Source organism: Pocillopora damicornis, chromosome 5, assembly GCF_964200805.1.
Source record: "Pocillopora damicornis chromosome 5, jaPocDami1.2, whole genome shotgun sequence".
Taxonomy (NCBI): domain Eukaryota; kingdom Metazoa; phylum Cnidaria; class Anthozoa; order Scleractinia; family Pocilloporidae; genus Pocillopora; species Pocillopora damicornis.
In genome coordinates, this window is record NC_142674.1 from 22,526,169 (window position 1) to 22,550,861 (window position 24,693).

At 43.5% G+C, this 24,693-nt stretch overlaps 1 protein-coding gene across 2 annotated transcripts in view; it reads left to right on the top strand.

Moving 5' to 3' along the window:
* LOC113685976 (E3 ubiquitin-protein ligase HUWE1) overlaps positions 1 to 24,693 on the top strand; it is a 46,811-nt gene that overhangs the window by 18,837 nt on the left and 3,281 nt on the right. Inside the window, exons 29-57 of one of the 2 annotated variants that reach the window (XM_089206771.1) lie at positions 5 to 127; positions 398 to 468; positions 1,204 to 1,361; positions 1,702 to 1,953; positions 2,367 to 2,480; positions 3,465 to 3,572; positions 4,626 to 4,943; positions 5,304 to 5,453; positions 5,753 to 5,883; positions 6,777 to 6,858; positions 7,220 to 7,335; positions 7,501 to 7,552; positions 8,206 to 8,422; positions 8,760 to 8,835; positions 9,120 to 9,913; positions 10,332 to 10,567; positions 11,838 to 12,408; positions 13,213 to 13,287; positions 13,828 to 14,022; positions 14,512 to 14,886; positions 15,738 to 15,950; positions 16,079 to 16,354; positions 17,095 to 17,988; positions 18,321 to 18,655; positions 19,563 to 21,624; positions 22,051 to 22,335; positions 23,019 to 23,261; positions 23,377 to 23,579; positions 24,316 to 24,508. In XM_089206771.1, the coding sequence (XP_089062897.1) occupies positions 5 to 127; positions 398 to 468; positions 1,204 to 1,361; positions 1,702 to 1,953; positions 2,367 to 2,480; positions 3,465 to 3,572; positions 4,626 to 4,943; positions 5,304 to 5,453; positions 5,753 to 5,883; positions 6,777 to 6,858; positions 7,220 to 7,335; positions 7,501 to 7,552; positions 8,206 to 8,422; positions 8,760 to 8,835; positions 9,120 to 9,913; positions 10,332 to 10,567; positions 11,838 to 12,408; positions 13,213 to 13,287; positions 13,828 to 14,022; positions 14,512 to 14,886; positions 15,738 to 15,950; positions 16,079 to 16,354; positions 17,095 to 17,988; positions 18,321 to 18,655; positions 19,563 to 21,624; positions 22,051 to 22,335; positions 23,019 to 23,261; positions 23,377 to 23,579; positions 24,316 to 24,508 (8,918 nt within the window). The remainder of the gene's footprint in view (positions 1 to 4; positions 128 to 397; positions 469 to 1,203; positions 1,362 to 1,701; positions 1,954 to 2,366; positions 2,481 to 3,464; positions 3,573 to 4,625; positions 4,944 to 5,303; positions 5,454 to 5,752; positions 5,884 to 6,776; positions 6,859 to 7,219; positions 7,336 to 7,500; positions 7,553 to 8,205; positions 8,423 to 8,759; positions 8,836 to 9,119; positions 9,914 to 10,331; positions 10,568 to 11,837; positions 12,409 to 13,212; positions 13,288 to 13,827; positions 14,023 to 14,511; positions 14,887 to 15,737; positions 15,951 to 16,078; positions 16,355 to 17,094; positions 17,989 to 18,320; positions 18,656 to 19,562; positions 21,625 to 22,050; positions 22,336 to 23,018; positions 23,262 to 23,376; positions 23,580 to 24,315; positions 24,509 to 24,693) is intronic. The other variant, XM_089206772.1, reaches the window with a different exon arrangement.

Here is a 24,693-nt window from a genome sequence, read left to right on the forward strand (position 1 = left end):
CCAGGTTGCACTTCTATATGTGTGTAGTCGGCTCTGCTTCACGCCTTCTGTTTGACGAAAAGAAGAACCCTTACCATCTGATGCTGCAACAGTTTGATAAGTCTGGAGCACACGGCAGTCTTTTCTCGTAAGTAGGAGCTTTCCTGTCCGACCCGACCTAACTAGCATGGTAAATTTTATCATATAATCGCAGCTTTTTCTCCGCCTTCCTTTCTTTCTGACTTTTTTTCCCATCTTGCATCTCGCGCTGGGCCATGTTTCTTTCTCGTGTCATCGCGTACAGCCCTCGTAGGGGGGTTCTATCTACACTGTATGATGCTTTTCAATAACAGCGCGCGTTGGTTCATATAATGAAACACACCTCTGATTCTTTCTTTGTTTCACTGGTTGGTTATAGGTTGCTGAAGCTAATACTTAAGGAGAGTAGCAATGCCCCTCTCAGTGAAAGTAATACTGAAACTCTTCAAGGTGAGGGTACTCTCCAGTGGATATTTTTTTGTGGCTGAAAGTAATTGCATCATTTCAGAGGCTCGTCATAGACATCAATTTTAACGCCATACTGTAGTAACGTTATGGTTAACCCTGAGAGTGACCAGCATCTAATTTGTCCTACAGTAATATGGCTGAAACATTTATCAAGATCACGAGAATGAAGGAAATGATCGCTACCGTGAGAATCTTTGATTGTTAAACAAATTCTCCTTGTCATTACTGAAGGAAACATATCGAGAAGAGTATGGAGAATATCGATGCTGATGTTAGGGTGTAAAGGGTTAAATGAGGCGTAGCGTGCGAGCAGGCCCTAAGTATTAGCGCTTTGGCAATAGCATTTCTTTGCCCGCGAGGAGAGGTCTGGGACCCATGGTGAACCTCTCCTTGACTCGTCTCCAATCTTCCCACGGGCGGAAAGAAGCGCGTCCTGCAGCGTTAATAATGAGGGTCTGATCGTTGGTTAGATAAGTTGTGGTGTATCTAACCTCTTAATTGGAGATTTTAGGTTCGACAACAGTCGCATGCAGTCAGTTTCTCTGATCTGTTTCAACGATCTTTGAGCTTTCTTGTTCAGTGTTTACAGCCCCACCTCTTCCCCCCCCCCCCCTTCTTTCCTCCCCCTTGCCTTTCCCAAAGACGTGTTAAGATACTTTGTGGAATATTACATAGTGGTTGACGGTTTCAATCAATATGAATTTTTGTTATTTTCAGCCGGTGCTCAGGAGCTGCTGGACTCATGGTTGACCCTAGTCAGTAGACTTGCGAATTCGGAAACCTTGTTGGATTCCCCGCACAGCCTTCCTGCTACGTCCACTGCGCTAGTTTTTGTGCCTTTCGAACCTATAAGATTTCTTGTCAAAACTCAAAAGGTGAGGTTTCAAGGACGGGCACCTTGGTGACTGAACGTAAAGGAGAAGAAGAAAAAGAAATCATCTTCGGGGATGCAGAGGCAAATCATCTGGCAAGGGGAAGACAAAATGGCGATCTCGGCCGAATGGAAAATTAACAAGCTATCTTGCCTAATTGGTTGTCTCTGAGTCTCTGAGGATGATTGGAAATGGGAGTTATCTGAAAGTAAAATTAAGTCGGATTACCTAGTTATATAGTCTACATGCGCGGTTAAGTTTGCATCTCTTCGCAAAGGGCCGTTTGCTAAGACTTACATATACTATTCACAAGTTCACTGTCAGGTACATATTGTCTTTACAGAAAGCCTTCTTAGCCGTGCAACAACTATGGGGACAGAAGTTTCCCATCGAGTATGGTCCACACATGGCAGAGTCCTTGTTAACCATTTTGTACCACATCATCAAAGGGGAAGCTGTCATTAAAGAGAAACTTGGGCCTGCGCTCGAAACCTCCTCAGCTTCCAGTAGCGCTGCTGCTTCCTCTGCAACGACACGACAGCCTGCTGAACCAGCTCGGCCTCAGCCGGAGATAAACGTGCGACATTTACAGCAGGTGTGCTCGCATTCACTTTCTTGGTTTTCTGATACTTGGTTTTTAACTCTTTTCCTGAACTGTGAGACGGAAAAAAAGCGTGTAAAGCCATTTTTTTCAAGTTTGTATTGGATACGAGCTCACCACCCCTTAGTAACAATACTCCCCTTCCAACCTTTGCATCTTTCAGTGTTTAACAATCACACAAAACAAAGTCATCATTAGTCAGTGGGGGGAATGGTCACCTTGTCAGCGGTTTCATGAGGCTTGTTTTTAAGTGGTTGACTATAAGGAAACCTTTGTTGATAATGGATCTAATGCTTGAATATCTACTGACAGGCTCAATGTTCCTACCTTATAAGTTGAAAGTATTTTTTTTCCAAAAGTCTCTTGCAGTTTTATCGTGGACTAATAACAAGCGCTTATTTTTTTAGTTCATAGACATGGGGTTCACGCATGAGCATGCCAGACTTGCGCTGATGAGTACAGGCAGCCTTGAGGAGGCTACCGATTACATCTTAACACACCCACCACCTCCTCCAGCAAGGGTACGTATCAAAAGCTGTCTTATTGATTTTTCAAGTGACCCGGCACTGCTGTATGGAGTCTGAGCACATGTTGGCTGAATGATGTAGAACAAAATCCAAAGTTATCTCAACGGCCAATCATAGTAAAGGAAAATATCAGAAGAACCAATGAGAACCAAAGTTTAGAGAGAAAAACCAAAAATGGCGCCAAAATGTAAGTGACCAAGTCGCGATAGGTTACTGGTCTTTTTCCTTCTGATTGGCCAATCAGAGCAAAGGGAAATATCACAGGAGCCAATGAGAACTCAAAGTTTACAGAGAAAAACCAAAAATGGCGCCAAAATGTGAGTGACCAAGTCACGACTGGTTTTACTTCTGATTGGTTGAGATTACGGCGCGAGATTTTAGACCAATCAACGAACGTAGAAAAGGATAAGCAATGTAGTCACAGGTTTCTTTTGACACTCACCCCAAAATTACACATGGTCGTTTTGAGTCATGTTTTGTGCTGGGCAAAACTATCTTAATTTAAAGGAGCCAAAAGAGTATTGGCTCAGCAGGTTTTTCTTTATTTGAAGTGAGTTAAGTAAAAATTGTAGTCTGTGTAGGTTGTTTCTTTTTTCGCTACGCCCAGTCCACACTACCACAACCTCGGGCAAATATTCCCAATGTTGGCCCAAGGTTGGGTTTTGTACGTACCTCGCTACGCCAATATTTCCAATGTTGGCCCAAGGTTGGTTTTTGGACGGACCTCGCTACGCCCGGTCCGCTCTGCTACGACCACGGGCCAAAATTCTCCATTACGTTCGGTTAGTAAGAAGTTAGTATTCAATCTAAAAGAAATGAATGTGGAAATTCCCGGTCAAGGTCAAAAATGTTAAAAGATGGAGAAAATGAAACGAATTGCGAAAGACTAACTTGAAAATTGAACGTTTAAATTTCTAGATTTGTAATAGATGTGACGCAATCCCCGTAAAGAACTAAGTATAATTTGTCTATCCACAGGAACTTGGTTTGGACTATGACATGTTGGAGGAGGATCAGATGATGAGAGCGATAGCCATGTCTCTGGGACAGGACATAACTAATGCCACCGCCTCTGCTGAAGATCAGGTATGCTAACAGGATACGTGAAGTGACCAACAGCGTTATGGCTAAGGAAATAGTAGGTTAAGATTAGAACTCAAATGGCTCAAAGAGGGATATGATTAAAAAATTGCTTTCCCTACTTTTCGCAATCCCTTCACACCGAGGCTATCCAAGTTGACGTTTACAAGATGCTTAGATAGAGGACATGGCAAACGCTAGCTCAAAACGAGATTTTACTTAAAATCCTTCGCCTATTATAGTTGCGTCAATACACTACGTAGTCAGGAGTTACAAGATGTGTTTCGATTTCAAAGGATTGTGCGTGCGACACTTTAAAACCGCCCTTTGCCCTTTACAAAGATCATCTCTTTCTCAAACGGCGAACTCCGGCTGTAGCCGTTGCTGAACTAAAGGACTTGACCAAATAAAGAATTTATTCCTAAATGGAGCAAGCGTCAGTGCCCCAAGCACTCAAGTGGCAGCTCTTCGTCTCCCTTCCAACGAAGGTTTGAAGCTGAAACATTTGAGTGTCTCGAGTGGCTTATCAGAGTAGCACAATAGTTTTGCTACTTAAGCGTACGTTTCGCTTCTCTCAGTTGTAGCATTGTCGGTATCTGCAGCTCCATGCTTTATTGTGGAGTTGTTCGTAAAATCAATGCAAAAGTTATAGACCAGTTATTTTGCATCGTTGGATGGCTTGTGATTTCACTCTGCAAGTTTATCCTGGACTAAGCTGGCACATTATCTTCACTGGAAGATATTCTTCTGAATTGTTGTCTTGTCTTCCAAACAATATTGATTCTGCAAGAATAATTTTATGTGCGCCTTTCAGCTGGTGGTGATAAAAATGGAAAGTCATCAGAGAAGACTTAATCGTACAGCTACCGAATCTCTTATCCCAGTTTTGTGGGGGGAGGGGGAGATTGGGTGAAAGGGGGGGGGGGGGTTGGGTTGATCACAGCACAAAGATCCCGGCCAGGGCTCAAACTCATCCCTTTACACCTACAGCGCGCTAATCCTCCGGTTTATTCTTCGTCGCCACTGGACAGTTTTGACCATTTCCCATTTTTATTCCAGTCTGCTAGTGGTGAACCTGCTGCTACTACTGCCCCATCCACCACAGCTGCTGCTGATGCTACCTCCTCTAAGCCAGAGAAGACAGAAGAAACCAAAAAGGTTAAGGAAGAAGACAAAGAGAAAGGAGATAATGACGGTGCTGTTCCTTTAGATAAGACAGTGCTCGATCAATTCACTGCTGATATGCTGCAAGGGTGTTTGGAGGTGTTGACAGGAATGCCTGGAACTGTGTACAAAGCGTGTGATGTTCTGTCTGCTGTGGCTCAACGGAATGGCAAAGAGTGGAAAGAGAGGACTATGATGCACATTTTAAAGCAGGTATTTGAACAGTACTTCAATGGAGCAATTTCATAATGTCACATAGTTTGGACGTATTTTTCTCTTAAAATTAAAAACACCTCCCGGCACGAAGTGGTGCTTGAAATGAAGCCCCAAGTGAATTTAGCTATAAGCTCAACTTCTCCCTGTGTTTCATAAGGAAATACAAGGTGATGGGGAAGGAGATCTAAGCAGTTTATCAGAATTTACTGAGCGTGTTCCCTCTAGCGTATACTTTTTTTGGTTGGCAAGTTAATGTTTCTATATTTTCATCTGTACGCATTGGATTCTGTAACCCTGAGCTTTGGTTATTTCGTCTGAAGGTTTCTAACTTAAGTACATTTATTATATTCACTTCAGCTCACAACAGACATTGAAACTGTGTTAAAATCCTGTGCTAACCAAGGAGCTGATAGCAAACCGCTTGAGGAACGTATGTCCAAGATGAGCAGCATGTCCGAATCAGCTCGTTTGTCGTCTCTTCTGCATCTCTTGTGCCTGCTCTTTGAGGTGAGTATTGATATAAATTTGAAAAGGGTTCTGTCTGATCTCCAAGCGTTCAATTATTAGCCACTGATACCATAAAGCGGATCATTTCCTGTAGCTTAGCAACTGCGCATCCACCCTTCCCCTGACCCAACAATAGTCTACTGATAACAAGTTAGGGTTAATGTTTGGGTGAAGGGAGGGGTTGGAGCATAGTTGAATGCTCAGATATTGACATTGGTCCCATTAAGCTTAACACATCACCACAGGTTTAATTACTCGTATATCATGAAACGAAAGTGTTCTGTCGCGTCTGTTTTCAGGAAAGGAAATTTCGCTGCGAAGCCATCGTTGAGACGCATGGGATTGTGAAGCCATTACTTGAGCTACTTGAATTATGTCAGACTAATTTGGTACAAATCAAGTTGACTGGAAGTACTCCAACAACACCAATGTGAGTATTTTTCAAGCGGCTTCCAGTTATAGTTGGAAGCATAAAGGATTCTTGCCATATTTTTTTGTCGTTGTTTGGGCTGATTGTGTAGCTCCTAAATAGCGCTACTTCCGAAAATTTGAGGTCTCTTCGGCAACATCGTTAAGTTTTCTCTAACGTAGTGTACGATAGACAGGCATCGAAAGAGTTGGAATAAACCACGAAGAGCGGCGAAGGTATATTGATGAAAAAGAACGGCTAAGATTTTAAATGCCGGACTACAAGTTTTGAGATAGATTTTAGCCTTAAACCTCTTTGACTCCCTGAAGTGATATAAATGTAACTTCTTACGATGATGTCCCCACTTTATGCAACAAAAGGGCGATGAAAATACTCAAACTTATCAGGTAGAGGATGTTACCTTGATCCATCACCTAATTCTCGTGACTAATTTATAGGGAAATTTGTAGCAGCTCAAGGAGAGAATTAACAAACAGATTTTTGGAGCTAAAAGGTTAACTCGTAAAAGTTGTGACGAAGCCTTATCACAAGTAAAACTGTGTGTATTGTGGGGGTAATTTAGTGTCATCGACTGAGTTGATAGCGTAAACTGGCCACCGTAAAGAGTTTCAAAGCTGACGTTTCGAGTGTTAGCCCTTCTTCAGAGAGAATGATGAAGGGCTAACGCTCGAAACTTCAGCTTTTCAACTCTTTATAATGGCCAAGTTACGTTCTCAAGTCAGTTGGTAATACTAAATTACCCTGTTATACTTTCCCACCGTCGCAGCACCACAGTTTGTCTAGAAACTTACCCCCTTTATTCATGTGTGTATTGTGGTTAGTTTTGTAGCATGTAGTTCTTAAAGATAATGTTTATAACACATCCCACATTATTTTTTTTTGTTCTTATCCAGTTGGTTAACTCCACTGCTGCTTCTGTTGGACACCCATGAAAAAATGGCGGTCACCACCAAGAGGAAACAACTGCATGATAAGGTAGAAATACTCGTACTTCTTAACCCTTTAACTCCCAGAAGTGATTAAAATCTAACTTCTCCTTTTGATATCCATACATTATCCAGCAAACAAGTAATGAGAGTACTCAGACTTATCAGGTAGAAGTTGTTATCTTGATCTAACACCAAATTCTTGTGACTAATTTACAAGGAAATGGGAAGCAGGCATAGAGGAGAATTGACAATCAGATCTTGGGAGTTAGAGGGTTAACAGTGATCTATTGTAATTAATAGCGTTGATTTGTCTGTGTTGTGATAATGGTTTTCTTGATTAAAAGAACGAATTTTTAGTTATTGGACTTCTTTTTTTCTAACTTTCCCATTGCTTTCAATTTTCAAAGTATACTACGCATGCCTGGAAATGGTTTGATGACCGTAGTGGTCGCTGGTACAACTACAACGTTAACAACAACACAACCATCGATGCAGCCTACAGAAATGGCGATTCGCGGGTCAGGTAAGCGCTGATCAAGCACCAAATTCTTTGAAACTTTCTCCAGCAAGATACCTTTGAATCCATTTAGAGAATTGAAAGTTTGAATTCTAGAGTTGAAGAATGAATACTTTGTAGTGTTCTTCGTAATTTTAGGTACGAATTAAGTCAAATTCTTTGGTTTTCCAGGTTCATGGCTGGAAGACGGCGTTATTTGGTGAACTTTTGCACAATGGTTCAGGTTAGAAATTATTTCTTTGATTGTGAGCTTCATTGATTTTACCAAGGGATACGCCTGGCTAGAAAAATTATTTCCCCTGTTTCGTTAGTAGTTTTCTATGTGATACCTCAACCATTGCATCCAGTATTCCCCTTTCGCTGTCCAAGCCCCTAGGAATGATCTTAATATAATATAAATGAATTTTTTTTGGAACTTAAAAAGGTTGCTAGCCGAGTATTTTTAACACGTTTCCAATTTTGGAAATCAGAAGGAAAAAGGGCCTCTTGTCACTAAGTCTTAGTCTTCAATATGTTACGAGTGCATCTTTCACAGCGTAGCCCGTTGCACCAATCAGTTGTTAGAGATCTGCGCAAAATGGTATCCTGACGCTGCGTCAACTCTCTGACTCAAGGAACGATTATGAAGGGATTGAGACACGTGAGTGGTCGGGGTAAATGCAACACCACACACCAGGCCAACAGCAATGAAATGTGAACAAATTAAGGCCGTCAATACTTAAGTTTAATACTTTGACTGGAAAATTTGATGGGTGCCATCCAAACCATAGTCTCTGGTACTAAGAGATTCCTTTTTTCCCTTAAGTTAAAGTTTGATTTTTGGTGGAGATATGGCATTGTTTTTGTGACTAAAATGAGGAAATTGTTTATCCAAAGGTTAATGAAGACTCCGGTAACAGACGTCCAATAATGCTGGAAGCAGTCACCAATCCAGGTAATGGTGGTTCAGGAAGCGGCAGAGGTGAAGTGGAGAGCTCTTCAAGCAGCAGCATTGCTGATAGTGCTAAGGGAATTACTGAAGCTCCTCCGACCAGCTCACAGGAAAAGGGAAGCAAGAAAGCGAAGAAAGACAAACAAGAAAAGAGTAGTTCAGGTAAGAAACTGGTGCAGTTTCTCTTTACTACGCCTTGTGATTGTTTTAGTAGTAGTCGGATCACGCTTTTTCTCAGGGGGATCAAAGACTGGACCCGAGTTAACCGGTGGAAATCAGGCCTATCCTTCCAATGGCTATCGGCATGTTAAGTTTAACAAAGTCTCTGCTCGAGTTCTCTTCGGATTTTTTTATAGCTACTTCGGTTATTTATTTATTTTTTGTCCTGAGTGGCTGTTGGGATTACTTTGGCCTTCGTTGAACGTGATTTCATAGAAATGCTCCCTATGGTGATGTAGCGAGTAAGCTGGCATTTGCCTTTTGATGATCTTTTTTTCAGATAAGTTTAAACCTGACAAGACTGAGGAAATTTTTATGAAACATTTAAATGATGACCAAAAAGCTCTTATAATAAGGTATGTTTAAGATTAATAATCTGAGCCAGGTTCTGAGAGATCTAAATCAACAGTTCTTTCGTCGTTTTGAAATGAGCTAGTTGTGACGTAACAAATTGCTTTTCTGGAAGACTAAAACCGGCGAGGAAACACGAGAGAAGCGTGTTCTCCTCGCTTGTCCTCGAGGTCTCCTCGGAAACTGCACTTAAGTGTATCATTGTACAGTCTACCCAACCTAACTGAGATTCCAGACTCTTTTTTTAAGCTTTACTCGCCTTTATTTAGAGAATCTTTATCCATTTAAGGTGCTGTACATGGTTAATTGGTATTCCTGTGTCACCAAACACCCTACACGCAGTTCTCAAACTGTGCCTCAGGCTCACTCAAGAGCACAAATACTCGGTGCAGTTCGTTGAACAAGGAGGAGCAAGAGCCCTTCTTTTACTAACACAGGACTCACAAGTAGCCGGATTTGGTACGCTGGCAACTCTTCTCCTTCGACACGTATTGGAAGACGAAGAAAACTTGAAACATGCTATGGAAAAAGTTGTGCGGTCCTCGGCCTCGAGCAGTGTCAGTAGTCCTGTCACTGGCGTAAGCCAAAGCTCACCAGGAGCGAAGGAAATTAATTATGTTTTACGAGTTTTAGGACCTGCCGCTTGTCGCAATGCTGGACTTTTCAAAGAGGTAGCCACAAACTCGCTCCGCTTAGCTATAACACCGCAATTACGCCGGACGATGATCGAAGCCGGCGACACGAACTTACCCGCGAATTACGCGCAGATTGTCAAAGCTGCCGTCGTTGCGAAGCCTTCAAAGCCGCCTCCAGTGGCAAAGCAGGTTCACTGCGTTGTCTACGACTTGTTGAATGTGTTATGTGCGTCGGACAACACAACCAGGACAATGGATAGGGGAATACTTATGGCGCGCTCTGACAGCCAAGTGCTCGGAGAGCTCGGGCGTGCGTTAGGGCAGGTTGGCGACCTGATCGCTGGCGTGAGTGGCCAGAGTTCTCAGCAGAATCTGGCGGCTAGGCAGCTTCCAGCGTACACCAGACAGCTGACTGGAGAGGATGTTGAAGTCGAAGAAATGGCTCTTGGTAAGTAAATTTCTTTGATTTGACTCATTGGCTTGATTTGATCAAAATATGTCTTTCTTTCTGGATACATTGCTCAGCGGTAAGGCGAAGAGAATAACAAAAGCAATCAATGTGAGATTGTGTTTTGAATTATCGCGAAAAATTCTCAGGACAAACTTATAACGGAATGTGAGATGGGCAGGTCAGGGAAGTGGCTTATTGAAATTTGTGCGACAAACTTTAGAGTAAGTCTGAGTGAAAAATTTGTGAAGCAGATGTCAGGCGTGCCAGCACAAATAGTTAAAGCACATGAAATGTCTTGTCGAAAAGTACAACACACTGGACTTTTTGATCCGGATTACAACGCGCTAACTATTGCATCATCGCTTTTCCTAAACTATCCGTGGTCTAAGTCAAGTCTTTGTGGTTTCAAACGCAGACTCCTCGCAGAACAGCAGTCAAGGAGGTTTACTGCTGAAAGTCGACGAAAAGAAAGAAGAAAACACCAAGGAAGAAAATAAGGATTCTAGTAAAGATATACAGACTACGTCCAAGCCTCTGTTATCAAAGTCATCCATTTTAAAGCTGTTAGCGGAGCTGGTCAAGTCTTACTCAGGAGTAGCACAGCTTATCACAGACTATAGTCATAATGCCAAGCTGTCCTCAGCATCGGAGGTGAGTCATATTGTACAGTCAAATCGTGACCTGCTTACAGACTGAATTATTGACTGACGGATTAACTGACTGACTGACGGATTAACTGCCTGACTGACGTATTGACTGACGGACGGATGGACTGACTGACTGACTGACTCACCGATTGACTGACGGCTTGACTGACTGATTGACTGACTGACGGATGGACTGACTGACTGATCGACTGACTGGCGGATGGACTGATTTACTGACTAACTCATTGACTGGCTGACGGATTGACAGGGCGTGAAATTAACTTTTTTTTTCTGATAGCCACTTGGCTCCTAAATTCTTCAAAGTGGTAGCCAATTCAAAAAAAGTCGGTCGCCATTTTCAAAGACAAACAAAATCTTTCTTTACGCTGTCAGCGCTCTAGATAGACCCTCCAAAGTTAAGTTAGGGAAAAGATCCTTAACGTGCTACAAAGTGGACACTAGGATGGATGATAAACAACGTTCAGGCTCATCTAAATCCAAGATGGCGTCTAGTTATCGATCGAGATGCGTGTGCTACGTTTTGGAAACAAACTTAACGAGGAAGTTTGCCGTGGATTTATCTTTGCAAATCTTTTCAATTCACTATATCTCTTGGTAAGGTTATGATGAAACGTTCTAGTCGCCAATTCGGCGACTAACTTTCAGGATTTGGTCGCCAAAGTGAAAAATTTAGTGGCATTGGCGCCTGTATTAGGCGCAATTTCACGCCCTGATTGACTGACTGACTGACTGACTGACTGACTGATTGACCTGCTGACGAGTTGACTGTTGACGGACTGACGGATTGACTGACCCACTGAGTGGCTGACAAACAGATTCACTGACTCACTGACTAAGTGACCACCTGACTGATTGAATGACGAACTAACTTACTAACAAATGATGAAAGGGGGTATGTTTCCTAAGAAACTGTGGTGCTGCGTCGGTGGGAGAGTAAAGCAGGTAATTTAGTGTTAAGAACTGAGTTGAAAACGTAAGTTGACCACCGTATAAAGAGTTTAAAGGCTGACGTTTCGAGCGTTAGCCCTTCGTCAATCGCTCTGACGAGGGGCTAACGCACGAAACGTCAGCATTTTAGCTATTTACGGTGGACAATTTACGTTTTCAACTCAGTTGTTAACACTAAACTACCTAACCTACTAACAGACCGACTAACCGACGGATAGACTGAATAAAAGACTGACTTGCTGACATTTATACTAAGTGGCTGAATTACAATATGACTTATTGACTGTTTTTTCTTATTACCAAAGTATGAAGGACCAGTGCTAGCCTTCGTTCTGGACCACCTTCTCCCAGCTGGAACATCAAGTGATGGCGAAGACACACCATCGTGCGCTCGCACTCTTCTCGCGACCATTGCTACCTGCCACCAGGCACCCGAAGCACAGCAGACCCTCATAGCAGAGATGAAGGCTTCTCTTGGTCGGGCTTTAAACGTTCCAGAGTCTACAACAAAACACTCCAGACTTCAAGCGATCTTCACATTAGTGCAAACCATGATCGAGAACGGCCCTCACTCAGCTGCTCAACACGCAGCGTCGCAGCAGCCCAACAATGTTATGAAGTTGCTGCTGAAGAAAGGACTAGTGAACGATTTAGCTCGAGTTCCTCACAGCTTAGACCTGGCCAGCCCGAATTTTGTGACCACAGTCAACTGCCTGCTGAAGCCTATGGAGAAGTTATCTGGTGTGGTGAATCAGCAGAGTACAGGGGCAACCCCATCCGTGGCTCCTAAAGACAGAGTTACTGGTGGCGATCAGCAGACAAGAAGTAGAGAAGGAACAACAACGGAGTCAGATTCACGACAGGAATCTTCAATTGGTAAGTTGTTGTGTCTTTGAATTTCAGGCCTGTTCTGCAATAAACTGTAGTTATGCTTAGAGCGCTTTTCGATCGAGTGCAATAAAACCAAAACCGAAAAAGGTCTCGTGGTAATAAGAACAAAGGAATATTGCGCTTTTCAATTGTTGTAAAACCAAAACCAAAATTATCACAAAGACCAATGAGAAGGAAGGAAAATACCTTAAAGGGCCAATCAGAAGGAAGAAAAATACCTTGAAGAGCCAATCAGAAGGAAGGAAAATACCTTAAAGAGCCAATCAGAAGGAAGGAAAATACCTTAACGAGCCAATGAGAACTCTTAGTAAAAACAAGTAAATTGCCTGAAGCGCGGGAAAACGCGGGTGACCTTGGCATGATTGGTTGTAGTTTTTAATCTGATCGGTTAAGAAAGTGGCGCGAAAAAAAAAAATCCCCGATTACTATCGACACTCAGTTGAAAACTGCTCTATCACCATGAGTGACTAAGACAGAATTTCTCCTTACAATGTCAATACAATATCAGACAGATAAGTGATGAGAATAAAGAAAAGTATCAATTTGGGGATAATTAGTCGATTGAATACTAAATTCTCTGAACTAATACCATAAATTTTGTACAAATACAAATTTGATATAGGAGTTAAAGGGTGAAAGCACAGGAAGATGAAGAATAGCAGGTCTCGATGGGTTTTAATTTTAGGTTTTGATTGGTCGAATCAGTAGCACGAGTTTTGACGAAACACAACCCCTGAATTTTATTTTTCTTCGTTTCTTTTGATAAAATTGACCTGACACTGTGTTTAGGTCAATCAACCGGAGGAGCCACTGAACAAGAAGCACAGGACACCCAACAATCGACGGACACCACACCTGGGCAAGGTAAAAAAAATTGATTAGAATGTCACCGGCAAAAGGTCTATCCTAGCTCTTCAAAATTTCTAAACTTTACTATTAGTGTGTAAATTTGACGTGAAATAATAAATGCTGTAATAGAAAGGCGTACTCGGGAAGAATTTGCGTTAAAATGTTAGCTTAGTTTACATCAGTTAGTCGTCATCAATAATTTCATTGCATGGGCTGTTCGTCATGTAAGCTTTACTCAAGTGACCAAGTCGCAATTGGCTTTGGTTTTGGATCTAATTGGTTAAGAAAGTGGAGTTTTCTGGTGCGAACAGCATGGAAAGAAACAAAAAGCAAACCCAAAGAGATCAAGGATTTCTTTTTTGACTTTCAGTTGAAAATTGCTGTAACTGGCCGTTGTGATTACTGTAAGGTTTTCAATCAGTTTTTGTGCCTAGGGCCAGGTCTTGGCCGTGGTTTATTTCATTCATTCGCAAATCGCACGACGCAATTCGCAGTTGAACACCAGGCTTGGCCTGTAACCAGAATCAAATCTGGTATACGTGAATTATTTTCCAGCTGCCGTGAGTGAAGGTTCCTTAGGATCTGATCCTCCACCTGTCAGTACAGCGCCAAGTGCCAATTCTTGGGGACTTCCTGAAATCTCGAGCAGGTCAATTATTCCCATGGCTTCAGAAGAGGAACTTGAAGAACTGCAGGATATGGTGGACGAATTACTGCACTCAGATAGTAACGAAGGGCAGACGGGGCAAGGTAGGGTTTTCGTATGGAAAGCCCGTTTGCTTTCGTTCCACCCTGTAGTTTTACCACTCAAAGCCACATTTTGAGTTCTAAATCTTTTTTAGTAGATCTTGGCCAAGCGTGGAGGCGGTCTCACGCTACAAAATGGAGGGAAGGGTGTATTCCCCCTCGTCAGAGCATATCCTGTTGTCAAAACCAGATGTCCCCCCCTCCCCCTCCCCCCCCCCCGCTTCAAACTATAATGACTTCTTCAAAAAACCAAGAATCTTCGCACTAGGAGGCGTAAACCTATACCCCAAGATAATGATTGAAAGATAAACAATGTAACGCAGAATACAAAACAAAAACGAAGTCTCAACGTTACATAGCAGTCTCTTACCTTGCTAAGGACTGCAAATTACAAACTGTAATCCTTAGACTCTCTGTAAGCCTGTTCTTCTTGTGTGCCGACATAACATTAATATTTCCAAAATTGTAATCATCTTTAATTACATTGTACAGATATGGACAGCGGCATTATTGCCGAGCATGTGATGACCCGTCGTATGGCTGACGGCCGCGTGGTGGCGGAAACCACCTATGTGATCGACCCCAACACTAGTGACAGCGATGATGACGACGACCACAGCTCTTCCAATGGCGAGGACAGCGGTGGGGAAGGGGTGGCGGACGACACGGACGAAGAAGAAGGAGAGGAAGATGGAGAACGAGGAGATGATGATGAAACTATGGTGATCACGTTTGAAGAACCTGCTGGTAATAACGATGATGATGATCACGATGATGATGATGACGAAGACGATGACGACGACGATGACGATGATGATGACGACGATGATGACGAGGAAGAAATCAACATAGGGAACAACACAGGAGGTTTGTTGATTTAAGTAAATTTTTTTTTCTTTAAATTACATACAACAGTGTTTCCAACTCGCGCGTTCTTTTCCTCGATTCTGATCATGAAGGTGTGACTCGACTTCGCCAAATGAAGTAATACGGGATTGCTTTGGTTTTACTTACCTTCGCTTTCTGATTGGTCCCTAAAACTCGCACCATCCTCTCAACTAATCAGATGCAAATATAAAAATAAACGTGACGTGGTCATTCGCATTGTCCTTCGCTTCAAGCAGTTGGCTTGTTTCACTTTGAGTTCTCATTGGCAGATTATAATCCAACCTCTTTCAGATTGGTCGCTGAAATTACTTTGGTTTTGGTTTTCCGATACTGTATTGGTTTTTTGTAGCCTTAATTAAAAAGGAATTAGCTGGAATTGAAAATGTTCGCAATAAAGCGGTAGAGATAGGGAACCACAAAGGTCAAAAAATTGCATAGAAGGACTTACTAATGGACGAGGAAACGGGCTGGCAAATATCTCTAACTTTTTTGCCTTCTGAACGAACTTTTTTTTCTTTGAACGTCAAGGAACCTATAGAAAAGTCTTTCTGCTTCAGTCTCATCACCGTTTTTAGGGCACGAGAGGATTAACAGTAAATAGTTCAAAGAAACCTCCCCACACTGTCTTTTGAGACCAATCAATTTGTGTCTCAGTTTCGCCATGATAAAAAACTGAATATCTGTTTCTAGACTCGTCTAGAACACTTTCCGATTGAGTGTCGTCGGACTAAAACTAAATTAAGCACAACGGCAGATCACAACAAAAGTCATACAAAATGAAAGTGCAGTAAAGTCATCGCTACTCATTTGAAAATGGTTGTAATCTTCAGGTGTTATTGGTGCGAGAGAGGGTGGAGTGATAGAGGAATCTAGTGGGGTTGATGTGATGGAGGAAGAGGGAGAGGAAGACGATGATGACCACGATGAGGATGAGGACGAGGGTGGCAGTGACATGGATGAAGATGGCGCTGACATGATAGGAGACGACTCTTTCAGAATATATGAGGAGGATGCAGTTTACCTCCCGTTTGATGAAGGCTCAGGTTTGTTATAATCCAGATACCAGCATCTGACTTTTTTGTCGTGAATCTGTCAGTCAATTAGTTTATGTTGAGCGAAGTATTTTAGAATGAATTCTAGGAAAAACACCAGTTTTCTCTGTGTTGTTTAGGTCGTCATCTGGAGTTTGTGAGTGGTCCTCATGGCAACAGGTTTACAGGCACGTTCATGATGACTATGTCCCAGGATGATGAACCCGAGACGATATCCAGCATGGCACAGCGGCTGTCCCGTGTACACGGTCTCCGCATGACCCCCAGGCACCACACACAGCAGTCACAGTCGGTCCATTCATTGCATCCTCAAGGCGCGACTCAACCTCCTCTGCCCGCCGTGATCCAGAATCTCCTCGGGCCGGAGACTTCCGATGGGCTGCAATTTAACACCAGTTAGTCTTGAGTCACAGTAGTTCCCTTTTATCTTTACTTCCCCTTGAGTTGTAGTTGCAAGAGTCAAACTTTTACCCCAATGAAAAAAGGAGTTATATTTTCTGTGGCTAATGGCTGATATAACACGCGCTGTGATTGGCTAAGAGAAAGAGCAAACCAAAGAGCTACGCTCGTACATTGTCATCTTTAATCGATGCTTTAACCCTTTGCACCCTAACATCAGTATGCATATTCTCCATACTGTTCTTTATACATTTCCTAAGGTGCTGACATGGAGAATTTGTTTGCCAATCAAAATGTTCCTTCCCTGGTGACCATTTCCTTCATTCTCATGTCCTTAACGTGTGATTCAGGAGTGATATTGTAGGAAGAAATTAGATACTAGTCATTCTTTGGGCTTAAAGGGTTAAGTAGATTTTATTCTATAAACTGTTGTGTTTTACAAGGATTGTCAGCCCTGACAAAAAAAGCCGTGACTACACACGCGTTAAATTACGATAATTTTTCACTTGTGTTTGATATCGCCAATCAGCTGCTGACACGTCACTTGACTTTCGCGCCACTCTGTAAGGTTGATAAATAAATGGCAGAGAGTTCGCCATTCTCAATCTAAGTTCGTTTGTCGAAATTTTCTCGAATTATAGCTGTTAACAACATTGAAGATTCATATCGCTTATAGACAGTGACGTTCACTTGAGTCTCGAGGAAAGACAGTTTAAAAGAATTATTTTCCTTACAGGTGCAAGTCACAGAGGCAGGCATTTGGTTCAAGATGAGATTCAAGTTATAGCAAGAAGCACTGAAGATGGTGGACCAGATGAAATCTTCTTTGAAAACTTCAATGAAGGTGCTCCGTCTTCTGTGCCATCTGCTCTAAGTCGTTGGGCTGAAGAAGGCCAGATTTTGGATGCACAAGGCGTTCATTACTGCGTGGCTGCGGTGAAGCCTGAAATCTTGCCCGTCCTGTTGAAACATCAAGCTGAAGAGATCGCCAAAGGTAGGGAGGAAGAGCAGAAAAAGAAAGCAGATGCTCAGGCAAAAGCTGCTGTTGCCAAGAAGGAGGAGGAAGAGAAGAAGAAGCAGGGTAAAAAGGAGAGTAATGGAGAGTCATCCACGGCTGTCGAGGAACAGAGTACAGAAGGAGAGGCAACGAGTGCATCTGAAGCACAGAGTGAAGTGATGCAGGTTGAGCAACAGCCAGCAGATACAGCGACAGAGGTGGAAGCTACGCCATCCGAGCCAACACCCACAGAAGATGCATCCATGCTAATACGAATGTACATGGGTGAAACTTCCACAGAGGCTCCAGCGGCATCCACTGATCAAGCTATGGTAAGGACTTCTACCCCTGTCAGTGAAAGTGAACAACATCCCTCGTCTGTGTCTCCGGCAGTAGTACCTGCTACACCTGCTAGCTCTGTTGTTCAAGATATCATCAGTGCAGCCACAGCGGAAGCCGCCAGTGTGAGTACTGGAGAGGAGGCTGCTACACCAGCTATCGGGAGCCATCTGGGTTCACTTACTGAAGCGGAAAACACAGAGCAAGAGGCTGCAGAGCAAGAGGCTGCAGAGCAAGAGGGTGATTCTTCTCCCATGGCTCTTGAAGAAGAAGGGATGACTATGGTAGCAAGTGGTAAGTTTTGATGAAGATATCTGTTGGCATTCTATACAAGATATCATTATGCAAAGATATTGAACTTCTCCTGTGGTTATGTTTTGAAAGCTTAACCATTTACATCCCAACACCTTAATGGATATTCTCCATACTGTTTCCTATACATTGCTTAAGGTACTGACAAGGAGAGTTTGTTCAACAATCAAGGGCTGCTTTAGTTGGTGGTCCTTTCCTCTCTTCTTGTTACCTTAATATGTGATTGGGGCGGGGGGGGAATTATTGAACAGAAAACTGACTGTTAGTCACTCTTTGACATAATGGGTTAAATTTAGATCTCTTCTCTCACTCAGCTGACCTTACAGAACCTCCTCAAGCCGTCATTACCACACCAACATCAGAGGCAGAAGCAGAAGCTGGGCCTGCAGCGGATTCGGAGCAGCCGGGCACTAGTGGAGAAGCTGCAGCTTTAACAATAGATGGGGTCCCCATCCCTGACGGAGTCGACCCTTCGTTTCTGGAGGCCCTGCCAGAGGCTATTCGGCGTGAAGTGCTTGCTGAGCAGTTAGGCCTGCATCCCCCTCCAGCCTCACAGAGGAACACTGCAGCAGACGAGAATGAGGGGAGCACTGACCTCAATGTGAGCCCTGAATTTCTGGCAGCTTTGCCTCCGGATGTCCAAGAAGAGGTGCGTCTACTTGTCTCCTGAGAATGAATACTTTGCAATTTTACTTTTACTGTAGGTTTTTGCGTGCTTAATTTTGCGAACTTCATGACAGATACGTCAAAAGCGCCAAAATGTTCTTCGCCTTAATCCAACTAAAGTGAACTTTTCATATTCGACTGAAATTACTCCTTAGCTTAACAGCACTATACAATTCTGAAATAACGTGCGTGTCTCTCCCACAGTGAAGCCTTCTTATTGCTTGTTTGTGTGTTACAATGTAGCTTTCTTTCGGTGATTAAATCTCGCAGTTTATGAACCGCGAACGTACGTAATTGATGCTTGGCAGGTGGAGTCATGGGCTTTGAGGGAAAGTAAGACATCAACCTACGTTAGTGTTTTGTATCGCTAAATTTCCCTTTTCTTTAACAGTGTCGCTGTTCAGGTTTAGAGGGTATTTTGCGGCGGTACTATTTGAGATATATTTGATACCAGCAGCCATAGTCGTTGTGCTGTGTTTTTTAGCAAGACAGCAGACCTTTAGATTGCTCCTCTACACGTAAGAGTTGGAAGGGGTAGCAGTAAAGTTTTGGGAAAACTTGATGTTGTGTTGGGTGCTACTGAGATTAGCCAGAGTCCTACCCAGGTGCAAGAATGCTATGTATGCATATTCTCCTTAATGTTCTTTATATATTCTAACGATACTGGAAAGGAGAATCTGTGGAACAATCGGGAACCTCTTGTGTTTTCTAGATACTCGCAAGGAGAATTTTTTCGGCAATCAAGAGCTTCTTTAGTTGGTGATCTTATTTTTTTTTTTTCTTCTCCTTGTGACCTTGAAGTTTGATTCAGGGTTGAAGGTGGAAGGAGAAATTAGATGCTAGTCACTTCAATAGTTGTAAGGCTTAACTTCTCTTCTTTTGGTTTTCAGGTCCTTCAGCAGCAACGCATCGAGCAAGAAAGACGGCGCAACCAAACAGCCACTCCTGAGCAAGCTGTTGATCCGGGCTCTTTCCTTCGTAACCTCGCCCCCTCCTTGAGGCAAACAGTTTTGGCAGACATCGACGACTCTCTTCTTCCTTTACTACCAACTGACTTAGCCTCCGAGGCCCAGACCCTACGGAGGGAGATAGAAGCCAGGCATCACAGGCTGCTTCAGGAGCGTTTTAACTTCGGAAGTGGAGACAGAGCATCGGCGATTTCAGCTCTATTGCGTCACTCCGCCTTGTCACGCCACGGAGGAGGGTCCCATTTTGCCAGACTGCTTCCCTCGGGTGGTGGGTTAAGTAGCAGGGGTACAGGGTTTTCGAACGGTCCTTCGTACCTCCCTCCTCCAAACCGTAAGATAGTTGGACGTCATTTACTGGATCACGAGGCTCTGGTGTGCCTCCTTGTGCTTCTCTTCGTGGAGGAACCTCGCCTAAATACTGGACGTTTGCACAAAGTGCTTAGAAATCTGTGCTATCACGAGGAAACTCGGACATGGCTTATAAGTGCCATGATTTCGATTCTAAGGAGAACTAGCGGGCAAACCTCAGACGGTTCTTGCCCTGTTCCTTGCGGAGAGAGTTCATCACACGCGGAGGCGTCGTCTTCGTCGATGTCTGAGCCTGTGAGAACCGAGAGTCCTTGTAGACTCGATGAGTACTTGCTCACTCGGGAACAGAGTTCTTCTGATTCTAAAGCGTCAAAGCAACAATCGTGGCTGTCGTTCGGTGTGCGCACGTCTTTAGGATCACGGACAAATGTGTTTGCTATTAAGCGGCAAGGAAAAGTCGGACAAGAACGCAACACGCTCGTTAGCATACACCCTCAAGCTTCGCAGTTCGTTTGTAAGCATGTTCTCGACGCGTTATTGTTCTTAGCGAAAAGCTTTCCTGCTAGTTTTGCTCCGTTTCAAACGCCCGCAAAATTGCATCCGTCATGTAGTAAAGATGATAGTTCGTCGACAGAGGGAAAAGCGGCGGGCTCTGCTTCCCAAGACAGCACAGACTTTTGGGATATATTGCTCAAACTTGATACCGCTGGAAGCGGAAGAAAAGGGAAAAGTGCAGCAAAAACAAGTGCGAGTCAAATTAGTTTATCTGCGACGAATGATTCACCTTTAGAGGAGTTTTCTTCGTCGCCTATTGGACAGCTCTTAGGTGCACTTGATGAACCTGTCGTACAAGGAAGCGTCGTGGTGACAGACAAGCTTTTGCGATTGTTATCAGTAACGTCTGCGGCGCTTCCAGACGTGCCCGTAAAATCAAGCAGAAAATTTGAAAGCTGCGAAACTGCGGCTACTGAAGCAGTCCCTGCTGAAACTTCAGCGCAGGCGCCGACAGGAGAACCGGTCACCCAATCTATGAATTCTACAGGAACCGTGACAAATGTGACCGTGTCAGTTCCAGAGGATAGTGGGACACCTCATCACGTGACTGTTGATACCCCCTGCTCGGAGACTGAGTCAGTAGCTTCGTCGCTAATCGTCGAACGCTCATCTGAAGCGGGAGGCGAACCACATGAGGTGGAATCACTCGACGGTGGGTCTGTTGACGAGCTGCTGTCCCACCCCAGCGAGACTTCTTCTCATCCAGGGATGGTGGAGCCCATGATAGTCGAAGTGACACCCCCTCTTGGTCTGCATGCTCCGGCTTCTAATGAAGAAAGCTCGCTGCTGACAATTACGACAGCTACAGTAGAGGCGGAGGCCGCGGGTAAGGAGATTCCAGACCAGAAAACGTCCATAGTAAAGGAAGGGGAGTTGCGACTGGTAGTGAACGTCCTTACTTCTGGGATGTGCTCGGAAGAAGGGCTTGAGGATGCGACCACACTTCTGCTCCAAGTTTCTCGCCTGAACCCGCAAACTCGTGACAGTGTTTTACAGCTGTTATTGGAGGGAGCTCGGAGAATTGGACAGACATTGCAAGAGAACATTGCTGTGCTACTGAGTGAATTGATTGAACATAACAGGAATGCTCCACCGAAGGACGAATCTGACCTTAAGAAAGGTGAAGATGAAACCTTGTTTGTATTTTCCAATTTAATTGAACGAGAAATGAGAGCTTCGTCTAAGGCAGGTGAATAAGAGATTGTACCAGACCTCAACGGAAGACATTCGCTCCTCTCTGCGCGATAGCTATGACGTGAAATAATCCATGTACTATTTTTTCAAAGTCGTTAATCCAGCCTCATCTTTGTGATGACCATCTCCTTTCACCCAATGACTTTATTATCATGACCAGTTTTCATAGCTAGTCGACACCCCTGTTGTCGTGTTTTCACTTTTTTTTCTCGTCGTAGTGTTGTAGAACAGGGACCAAGCACCACTTTTGGCAAACGTTGCATGTTTCAGTCACTACAGTCGTATGATTTTTATTTCCAGTAGATAGATTATTATTTTAGGCTAACAGATCACAACTTCTTTTAATTCATAGGTAAGAGACCGGCCTCTCTAGTACTTCCCAGTGCTCCTCGTAGGCCAACAAGGGGCGGTCACCAATCTGGCTGGGCGACCATGCCTGCTGGCTCGAGGGCCAGGCAACAAAATAGACAAGTGCGGTACGATCTTCATCTGCCGTCCATGCCCGCTCTTACCTGCAAGACTTCCAGTCAGGCGCTGTTACTGAGAGTTCTTAAAGTGATTCTTCAGCTGAGAGAAGCGGCAAGGAAGACTGCATCTGGAACGACGTCGGCAAGAACAAGAAGTGCACAGAGGAGGGGTGAGTTTGCACTCTTTATTCACGAAAATTTGGACTGGAATTAAAGATTAACTATAGAAACTTTTGACTCTTTTACTCCCAGGTGTGATCTAATTTTTTTTTCTTCCTTCGAATACGACCTCAATTTTTGCGCGTAAAGATGATGAGAAAAACGAACAACATCAACTAGGGGATAATGTTTGATTTTACCCTTTAACTCCCATGCGTGACCAAGACAGAATTTCTCCTTACAATATCAATATAATATCAACCAGATAAGTGATGAGAAAAAAGAATAATATCAATTTGGGGATAATTAGTTGATCCGATACTAAATTCTCCGAACTAACATCATAAGAATTGTATGATAGGTAGTCAGGAGAATTACTAAGTAGATCTTGGAGTGAAAGAGTTAACACCAAACTCTCGAGGCTAAGATGATTACAAGTATATGACAAGCAGTAGGGGTAGTGAATGTTTTGATCGTGGCAGTGTTAGGATTTCATTTGTAACGGGCGGGGGTCAAAGAAACTCCCAGTCCACCATGAAGATTTGAATGCAGGCCTGTTCCGATTTTTCCGGTCAAATACTTTACCTATAAAGTCACTGAGGATTTGCTTACAAGCCAGAACATACACTCGGTTGAGATCCGATACAGCCCCGTGTTCTGCCCGTATCTTACAACATTTTATGTCGAATTCCAGTCACAGATGAGAGTTCAGTGGTCCAGCGTCTCGTGCAAGGATCGCGTGGTTTGGGTGCTGTGATAGCCGCCATAGAAAACGAGGCGGAAGCCATCTTTGAAGCATTCTCGCACATGCGTGCTCTACGCTCCGAACACCACGGAGATCAAGCGAGGGTTGGCGGACCGCGGAATGAACCGGCGCCTCAAGGGGGGAGGAGTCAGGATGGAAGCAGATCTGATGGGAGTGCTCAGGGGGGAGAAGGTGAGTTGTTTTGATGTTTTAAAGAAGGGGGACGAAGAATGCATAAAGACGGAATGCTTTGTTGTATAATCCAATGCATTATTAACGTATTTTCATGGAAAACTAATGTTTTTAGATCATTTACCAGGTGCGTCGACATCAGGAGGTACAAACGAACCCGACTTACCGCTACTGAGCGAGCAGATCACCCTGGAGGAGCTGTGGGAGACGTTAGGCGAATGCTTAGCGGAGTTGGGCCGAACGTCCGACAGTCACGCTGTATTGGTACTGCAACCCGCTGTTGAGGCTTTCTTTCTTGTCCACGGCACTGAAAAACAGGTGATTACTGCATTTGTGGTACTTTCTTTAAAACTAGGCCCAAAAAGTGTTGTCACCGTTGCAAAAATCTTGATTACTTTGCCATTTTAGGCCAAAAACCACCCCGCCAAAAATTACGTCCCACTATTAAAAGCAGGTCGATTTTTTTAAAACTAAGTCTTCTTGCGTAAACCACTTACCCATCCGGTATCTTGTTTCAGTCGATTTGCATGTAAATGCTGAATCAATCGATGAATTGACCCTATTTACTTACAAGGTAAAATTTCAGTGTTAACAAAGCCAATTCTGAGTGCAGCAAGAAATATTCACTATTTCAAAATTACCAGCGGATCAAACAAAATAGGGGGTGAAGAAATTTGCCGCGAGTTAAGCTTCAGCTGATCACCCTTTTTCGCTCGTTTTGCGTCCCTTCCTATGCACTATTTTAAGAAAAACTTGGTGTCGGAAAATTTTCCAGTAATTATTAGTATTTGTTTTGGGAGTGAGGTGCGGCATTCTCATAACTGACCCTTTGACCTCTAAGAGTGAGTGGTTTCTTATTTCTCGTTACAGTATCACCCTTGAATCAATTGTAAAGGTCACTGTAATGAGGGTTATGATCACCGATTTAGGAAGTCCCTCTTTGCAAAATGTCAAAAGAGGAAATGTTAAGAAAACAGTGTGGAGAATGAATGCCAGTGTTAGGGTGTGAAAGGTTAAAGTAAGGGACAACTTTCTTCCTCGCTTATCTTTCTAGGAGAACACCTCGACTCAAAGTCAAGGCGAACAACCGCGCTCCGGTCATCGATTATCGTCTTTGAGCTCAGAAGTGATGCCTGCCTCCCCCGGGCCTTTATCACCGGGCCCCTTGAGTCCAAACCGACAGATGTCAGTCACGTCTGTGACGGCAGATCTGCCATCGGACACACAGAAGTTCCTTCGATTCGCTGGTAAGAAAACTGGGGTAATTGCATGCATGTGTTGGGTCTATATTTCTAGAAAGGGGGAGCATTTGCACTTTTTTATACCTTGGTAGAAGAAGATGAAAACAGTCTTTAAAGTATACGTAGAGGTCTGAACATTATCTTTCAGTTTTTTGCACAAGCTTCTCAAACGGTAAATGGGAAAGGTCGTT